We start from the raw sequence: 9,381 nt of genomic DNA, 5'->3' as shown, positions 1-9,381 counted from the left end.
CACTGAATTATTATCTATTTGTACGTATTGTTTTCTATTTGATAATTAACCATTCCAAGGCTTTCCCTCTAACACCATAGTGTGACAACTTTACTGCACCCTCGAATTGACAAGAAACCATAAAAAATATTGTATATATGAAAAAACAAGGTTATGCCTCTTCTATCCTGGACTATAAGGGGTGTCATTCTGTCATTGATATAAAAAACGCATCTCCTGCCATTTTCTATTATACCTTTTACGTTCAAAGTCTTAAAAACGCCACAGGAGAGAGTAACAATTAACAAAAACCCATTTCCTGATAATGCAGTAACAATTAACAAAAACCCATTTCCTGATAACCAGTCCTACCCCCCCCCCATCGTTAAATGCCCTCATCTACATCTGTAACTCCAATCAGGTCCTGATGCATGATATAGATGAAAATTTCTGAAGCAGTTTGAAAATGTGATTTTTCCACTCGGTCGCTACGCTCCCTCACACGATATTATAAATATTTTCATAGGAGGGGACTAACTGTTTTTGTGTGTTTAAGGATGTCCACAATAAGCCATATTCATTGCATTGAAGAAAAAAACCATGTCGAAAATTTTTAAAGCCCAGAAGCCCCCCCCCAATAAAAAAATGTCTACAACCGCGCCTGCGAAAATGGATCGCGATCTAGCGTCGGAGGTTGCTCGGCTTATGTGTAACACCCCCCTTACAAAAATCATCCACTGACGCCGGCTCGGTCTGAGTCTACCTCTAGATGTGACTGAAGCTGGCGTCACGCCGTCTTCAATTCTGCAATCGTTATGTGAACAAAGTGTATCACCCCAAGTTGACTCAGGCCGACTTGAACTACAAATAGCTAACAAAGTTTTAGCTATTGAACAATAATGAACAATTGCAAGAACAATAAAGAAATATTTAATTGAATAGACAGGTAGATTTTTGATATACAGTATTTATTTTAATAAACGGTAACAGTGATATAGCTAGGCCTACTTCTTAATAATGATTGATATATCTCAACATTGGTAGACTTCTACTTTCCTTGTAAGTATATTGCACACCCTAAGAGGCCCAGTACTAGATAAGATGAATATTTTATCCAAACGCTAAAAACTCCTTACATACATACACACCACCCCCCACACACACACCCACGCATACCTTTCACATGATACACATCTTAAATAAAATGATCAATACAACGGACGACAATGTGGCAAACAAGAAAAGAAATATTCGGTCAGATATACAAAAGTTCATTTGACATGTACAGGAGTCACGGTGGGTCCAGATTTCACCAACGGGAGGGGGGGGTGGGCAGCGGATTTTTTTCATTTAATTCTGGCGAGATAAACGCATCTGTTAATGATTGCAAGAAATTATATTAATGAATGTCAAACATTTTCAGCTCGTGATACGCAGGGCGGGGAGATGGGAGCGGATTTCTGTTTTCCTTTACATTTTCCCCGATAAAGGCGCTGAAATTCTTTTTAATATTTTGAAAAGGTAGTCCTTACCAACGACTGAATTTCAAATTGATCTTGGGTTTATCCTTTCATAAAGCCAAACAAATGCATTTGAACTTGAAAATTTAACTTTCTAAACACAGTCATGTAGTTATGAATAAGATAGATATCTAACTAAATGAGGGCGCGAAGCGCGAGCTGAATTCTTTTCAAATAATAATTCTAACCTGAAAACTGAACATTAACACACGTTTTGAATAAACATGATGAAACAAAAATTGTGAGGTTGGATATTTTCCCCGACTAAAATAGGACCTAAAACGGGATACTCTAGCGCTTTTCATAATCGTGAACATGGTGCGTACCTAACTCAACAATAATGCGATTGTGAAGCGTGAGCTGAAAATATCTATTATACGGACCTGAAAAGTGGACATTTCAAGGTCTGTTTGTGTGAATTTATGACGAGGACACGTATTTCATTAATCAAATAATGTGAGCGCGTATCACGTACGAGCTGAAAATGTTTGATATTCATTTTATATCTTGCAATCATTAACAGATGCGAATATCTCGCCAGAACAAAATAATGAAAACTCGAATCGCGAGTAATTTATGATTAAAAACGGGATATTTAAGCCCCATGTTATCCTCTTTATCAGACAATTATCTTACTCAACAGCAAAGGAGCTCGAAGCGCGAGCGAAATTTTCAGTTTTATAACATGACGTAAAAATATTTCTATTTCTCATCCCCTCCTCTTGTTTTATTCTCTCTTTTACTTGCTACTTTTAAGTTCCCTTCCTTTTTATTTTTTTGTTCTTGTTTCTTTCTTTTGGCGCCTGCATTAGTGGTCGCCCCTCTCCCTGGATCCTCCTATTTAATTGTCTAAAATAAGACTATCAGACCATTATTTTTTTAATGAATTTCCAATGTGGCCCCGTAAAGCCAGGGTTACACCAAATCCGAATTCTCCCGAGTACATTGAGACCAATTCTGCTCGAATACGGCCTGATTCGGATGGTTTCTGTGGATTTGTAACTTATTCGTCTCCACTCAGGGAGCTCCTCGAATACAGGTCTCGAATAGGTTCCGGAGTTCAGCGCAGAATCGCCCAAAATGGACCCGAATCAATGTCGGCCATCTCGAAAAAAACCGAATGCCACCCGAACAGCGGCAAAAATCGAGCCAAAGGTGGCCCAATTGCTCCTATCATACAGCCAAATGACGACCTGAATGTAAACCCGAATCGGAACGAATATGGCCGAATGCGCGAATAGGTCCGAGTTTGCCCAGAATACTCCGAATGCCTCCCCTAATCCAACCGAATGTCATCCGATTACATCCCCAATGAGGCCTGAATGAAATTTGTTGTAGTCACGTTAGGGAGTAGTTTGGATGGCATTCGGCTGGCTTTGAACATTTCAAAGCTATAGCCGAATCCCTCCCGAATTTTCTGGCATTCGCGGATGGAGAACATAATACTCGGAATACTCCTGAAATCACTCGAATATAATGTATTCGGATGGATTTGCAGCTGATTCGGTTCCAGTGTAACTAGGCCTTTAAGGAATTGAATCATGCGAATTCATTAGGAATTTTCTCCGGAAATCGCTGCGTGAAGTAATCTTCTAAATATTGGCAAATTAAACTAGGTCATTCCATGTTTGTTTATATCATGTATATAGAATGATATCGAATAATCATGAACTGTTTTTGTTGATATTGTAACATTGTGCAATGTACTTTTACTTGTATGATTTGAACTGAATGATTTTGATGAATTTTATTACAAAACAAAATAATAAAGTAAGATAGAATACATGATAATATTGAAATAAGAAGACATCATTTTGTCATCAAGCATGTCAAGAGGAATATCTAGCACGAACAACAACAGTAACAGCAACAACAGAATCGGAAAAGGCATTTTCGGAACGATTCCAACATCGGGGGATTAGCAGCTTTAAGAAAGAACCATTTGAGTTGATTGATCTGATCTATTTGAAGTTCTATTGGATGATGGTTGAACTGACCTCCAATCAACACCAATGAAGAATGATTAAATGTTGTTTCCTGGGCGTGAAGAAATGATTTCATCCTAGATTCAATACGATCTGGTGTGAGTTCATACGTAGGGAAGTCATGCGCTATCACTCCTATTTTGCTTTTACCTGTTGGGATCATATTTAAAAAAAAAAGATTAATGACTTTGTAATATGTGGGGTAGGGGGTTGAAAGATCATCATCAATTTCCCAATAATAGCATTGGCTAATTGATTTTAAGCTCGAAGTAACGTTTCTTTTTGTTCAATATAAGGTCAAGTAAGGCGACATAACTACATACCCAAATGCATTCTGGCCTTTGGTAAGAAACCATCATATAGAGCATCGGTAACGTTGGTCAGTGAGAATCGCCTGTTCTCAATAGAATGACAGAGAAGTAGAACATCTATCCCATTGAAATCAAATGTATCCATGTCTATGATGTTGTAAGGGAGAGTTTCGAACCTCACGCTTGCGACGACGTCCGACATATCATTCCTAATTTGAGTGATGAGGCCATTAACGTTGTTGGAGTCACTACAACTACAAATTACCACATTAACCCTCTTCCCTGGTGTTCCATCTCGACGTGTAAGAGGAGTGTTCTCCTGAGAGAGGCAGAGAGAGGGAGAGTTACTCTAATGAAAGAATATTGATATTTCTACTAAACAAAAACTACTAGTATTAATACTACTACTACTACTACTACCAATACTGGAGCGTTGTGGCCCAGTGGATTAGTCTTCGGACTTTGAAACAGAGGGTCGTGGGTTCGAATCCCAGCCATGGCATAATTTCCTTCAGCAGAAAACTGATCAACAATGTGCTGCACTCAACCCAGGTGAGGTAAATGGGTACCGGTAGGAAGTAATTCCTTAAAAAGCTGTGTGCGCTATGAACGACTGGCTTAGCCGGGTAATATAGGATCGCCTTCAGCACCTATAACAAGGTGGATATGTGCGCAATATAAATACCCTATATATATTTTTATTAGGCCCCTATTATTATTACTATACTTCTCCACTAATAGGCCTATATGTGCCTATACAACTTGGTTTCTCTAATCTTTACAAGTCCATCCAACCAAAAGTTGATTTAAATAACAGAGAAAATCCAACAAGCATTACCATGAAAATTCATAAACATCGGATGTAAAATAAAAAAGTTAAGACATAAAGTTTCGCTTAATTTTATTTCATAAAACAGATATATGCACACCCTCGTCAGTATGCAAATGAGGGAACTGATGACAATCACACACTCATTATTTCTTTTGCATTATTATCTAAAATAATACAATATTCGAACCTTCTCCTCTTTTTCCTGTGAAACAAAATGTTTTATTCCTTTCTGAACATAATTATGCAATTGCCATTGTTTTGACGTTTTATGGTTTATTAAAGTTAGTACTGATAGTATTGTGAAATCTGTAAAAATGGAAATATTGTATAATTCAAACAATAAAGACAAAAGAAATAGTGAGTAAGGGACATCATCGACTCTCATTTTGCATGTCACTGAGCTGTGCAAACAATAAGCGAAAGATTAAAATGTTATACTGCATCGTGATCACATTTTGATGATTTCTTTTACGTGTTGCTTGTTCGATATTTCTCTATTGATTCCAATTGATACTTTTCTTAAGCGGACTTGTCCTTTAAAGGGATGGTCCAGGCTGAAGATATTTGATCTCAATAACTAGAGAAAATGCGCGGAGCAAAATGCTAAAAATTTGATCAAAATCGGACAAAAATAACAGAGTTATTGAATTTTAAATATTTGCATTATTCTGGAGAAACAGTTCTAGGCATGTCTTTGTGAATATTCATTAGGCGGGCTAATGATGTCATATCCCCACTTGTTCTTTTTTTTTTCTTCTTGTTTTTTTTCTACCAAGAACTAAAACAATTCGATTGACAACTGATTAAGTGCATTAGAAATTTATTGACGCTACTTATTTCATCATAATGGAGATACATCATTTACAGATGTATAAAAAATGAAACAAGAGTGATTTCATGTATAACGTAAAAAAGGGAAAGTGGGGATGTGATATCATCAGTCCAACTAATGGACATTCATAACGATGTGCATGTATTACTGTTTTCACAAAATATTGATAAACTTTTAATTCAATAACTTCGTTATTTTTTTATCCTATTTTGATAAAATTTTCAGCATTTTGTTTGTGAATTTTATTCTATTTATTTAGACATAGATATTTTCAGCCCAGACAATCCTTTAAAAATAACAAGCATAACGCTTAAAATTTCATCGAAATCGGATATCTACGTCGACATTCTAATGTGTTTTTTTTATAATTTCACGAACAGTTCAAAAGCCTAAGATCATGCCCAACACATCTGGTATATAAATGGTGACAGCCCGCTAGACCGAAGGTTCGCTAGACCGAGGGTCCGCGAGACCGAGGGTCCGCTAGACCGAGGGTCCGCGAGACCGAAGGTCCGCGAGACCGACTTTTTTTTCCCTTCATCGGTTGCCGGTTGAAAGCTTGATATTCCAAGCATTTTGGTAACAATGATTAAGATGGGTAACTAAAAGAACAATTGACGCAAGCGCGCGAGCTGAAAATTTTGATATTTCGATCTGAAAAAAAATTGACAGTTTAGACTTTTTAATAAAGAACAAGATGTATATCCAATCAAATATTATTGCAAATCGAAGCTGGATTTTTTTTTAGGTTTACCTGAAAACGGGACATTCTATTCACTTATTTAATCATGAAAAGTATGGGTTTATTCATGGGCGGAAATCCCAGGGGGACAGGGGGGTCGTGTCCCCCCTACTCAAAATAGTAGAAATAGTAGGGGGGACACAATATCAAATGTCCCCCCTACTATTTTGGGTCTTTGGTGATGCTAAGAAATATATCACTGAAAATGGGAATAAAACGTGCGTTTTGGGACGACATGACCTTTTTTTTTTTTGCTTGTCAAATATATTTTCGTCGAAATGACCTTAAATTTTAGGAAATAACCTTTTTTGGGGGGCTTGTCAAATTTTCCAGACCCTTGTCCCCCTACCTTTTGGGAGAGATTTCCGCCCTGGGTTTATTGCTAAAGAAGTGAAGCGAGCGCGAAACGCGAGCTGAAAAATTTTATATTCAACTGTGAAAAACTGATATTTTGAGCACGATTTTGAATAAAGAACGAGTTGTGCATCTCAATTTCGCTTGCCGATTTCTGTCTAACAATCTTATTTTATTTTTACACATCCGGAATTATTGGGGGGGGGGGGGTAAAACAATATGTTTGCCCCCCCCCTATCCCCCAGGATCGACGCCTCTGATCGTAAGTTTATACTGTAAGTAGCAGAAACACCCCCTCCCTGCACCACACACACCCCCCTATAATACTACAGAGACGTTTCGTGCGCGCAGTACGTGTTTCGCACCCGCCACCGCTAGGGCGGTGGTGAGCAGGCGTGCTCGCATTATAATTTGTTGGTGAGATATGTGTCTCTTTCTCATGAGTCATGAAATCCTAGCAACGCCACTGATTTTATATAGTTACCGGGAATTATTTGGCACCCCCCCCCCGTTTACAGGCACCTGTTACGCCACTGCAACGAGGCGTCTTAAACCATCACTCGACCGCGGCAACCGATGAAGGGAAAAAAAGTCGGTCTCGCGGGCCATCGGTCTCGCGGGCCATCGGTCTCGCGGACCCTCGGTCTCGCGGTCCCTCGGTCTCGCGGACCCTCGGCCTCGCGGACCTTCGGTCAAGTGTTCGGACCCCATATAAATTACCCCGGGGGGGGGGCCACTTACATTGACGAGTGGATACCATGCGCGACCAAAAAAACACGTAAAAAAGATGTCTTTTTCACGATAGGGCACGTTACGTACGTAACGTGATAAGGGTGTCAAAAACACTAAAATAATAAAAAAAAGGGTATCTATTTCACTAGGAAAATTACGTGTTTTGGGTCGACTTTGCGGGGATGATAAAACAAAATTAAAATGTATTATAAAGGATGTCCTTTTTGCCCCAACACTTCGTGTTTAGAGTCCGATTTGCGCGAGGTGTAGAAGCTGGGGTCGTACAAAACCAAATAAGGTAAAGCCGACGACCGAAGGACCCGTAACAATAAAACATTCCTGTACTTGTTTAGGGGTTCATTTCAGGCAATAATTATTTGCCAAGAGTATCGTTTTGTTTCCAATACTTGTTAAGGGTGCATTTTCAGAATATGGAAATTACGTGTTTAGGGTGGTCGCACATGGTATCCACTCGTGAATGGAAGTGCCCCCCCCCGGGATAAATTATTAAGGGAAGCAGTGACGTCATCCACTCAATGCCAATTCTTATTAAATGAACTTCTCATAGACCGACAAAATATATCTAAAGCATGGTTTGATTCATCCCATTGCATGGCAGTGGCCTGCATTGTTGCAATAGCTAGGGTGATAAATTTTGATTTAGTAAGGGATTTATTCCCTGATTCAACAAAGTGTTCCTTAAATTTTGAAAAATCTATCTTTCATGTATATTTTCAAATATAAATTAGGAAAGAAAAATAAGTGAGTGTATGATTTTACTCTTTCGTTTGAATATCCTTTTGTGAATACATGCTTTGTGAAAACTTGTTATAACCTCCGCCTTTACGTTTTGCTTTAATGATTTCAGCATTAGCCTTAGGCCTACTTGTTTGACCTTAGATTCCGAGTACCCAAAGACGTGTAATTATAATATACATGTATGTTGTTAGAATCCAAAACACACATAACTATATATATAACATAGCCTAAATAGCAATAATATGGTGGAAACATGCAATACTCGTAGCTGTTTTCTTCATAACTTACCTCTTTACTGTTCGTAGAGCCCATTCTACCTTCCAAGATTCATTTTGATCATTTTTATAATCAGATTCAACCATGCACTAGTTTACCACTTCGTTTTACACCAGCTCAATCTCTTATACTGACTCAGTTCAAAAGTAACATATCCGGGTTAACGCAATATTCGCTTTTACATGACAAATCTTACAGCAGGCGCGATAACGGGGAATCCCCGTGATCCCCTCGTTACATCTGAGCCAACTTTACTATTCAAGCACACTGAGTTCATTCAAATTGTCAGTGTTTGGTCATTTTATCAGGTATGGACAATTATGAAAACAAATTCAAATTTGGAAACCCGTAAAGTAATGTTTAGAGAAAATCGTATTTTATGGCCTCTGTTACAGTGCCATGTCAGTGGCTGACAGACACCTTAGAGGCTGGGGGGGGGGGGGGCACTTCCATTGACGAGTGGATACCACGCGCGACTCCTTTACCTAATACATCATTGAGTTTAGTTTTCCTGTAACACTAATTGGGTTAAGTACGGCCCGACCTCTCACACCTCCTCGCGCAAATCAGACTCTAAGCACGTAGTGTATGTTCGGGGGCAAAAAGTACATCCTTTAGAAAATATTTTAGTCTTGATATAATAAACCCGCAAATTTGACCATAAACACGTAGCTTTCCTAGCGAAATTGATACCCTTGTTTCATTAATATTTTAGTGTATCTGACACCCTTTTTACGTTACGTACATAACGTGACCTATCTTGAAAAAGACATCCTTTTTCGTGTTTTGGGGGGTCGCACATGGCATCCACTCGTCAATGTAAGTCCGCCCCGAGGCTAAATATAAGTTTAGGCACCAATTTGCCAGGACTGTTCTGTAAGGAAGTGTAAAAAAATCTGCATTTGACAAAAAATGCGAATGGGTCTAGGGTAAGCCCCCCCCCCCCACAACATGGGGGGAAATATCTCCCGAAAGGTAGGGGGCCTGAGGTGGATCCTGGATTTTCCCCCGTAAAATTTGACAAGCAAAAAAAGTAATAATAATTATGAATAAATAAAA

General features: G+C 38.7%; 1 protein-coding gene across 1 annotated transcript; it reads right to left on the bottom strand.

Annotated features, from left to right (window-relative positions):
* Positions 1 to 944: 944 nt before the first annotated feature.
* On the bottom strand, positions 945 to 8,498 carry LOC121410144. The gene is made up of 3 exons (XM_041602034.1): positions 8,335 to 8,498; positions 3,808 to 4,114; positions 945 to 3,634 (listed from the first exon to the last, which is right to left on the bottom strand). The coding sequence occupies exons 1-3, from the start codon at positions 8,356 to 8,358 to the stop codon at positions 3,342 to 3,344; spliced, it is 624 nt and encodes a 207-aa protein (XP_041457968.1). The 5' UTR covers positions 8,359 to 8,498; the 3' UTR covers positions 945 to 3,341.
* Positions 8,499 to 9,381: the final 883 nt, after the last annotated feature.

This window comes from Lytechinus variegatus, chromosome 3 (assembly GCF_018143015.1).
Source record: "Lytechinus variegatus isolate NC3 chromosome 3, Lvar_3.0, whole genome shotgun sequence".
Classification (NCBI taxonomy): Eukaryota; Metazoa; Echinodermata; class Echinoidea; order Temnopleuroida; family Toxopneustidae; genus Lytechinus; species Lytechinus variegatus.
The sequence above is the reverse complement of the archived record's forward strand: the minus strand, read 5'-3'. Positions and strand labels throughout refer to the sequence as shown.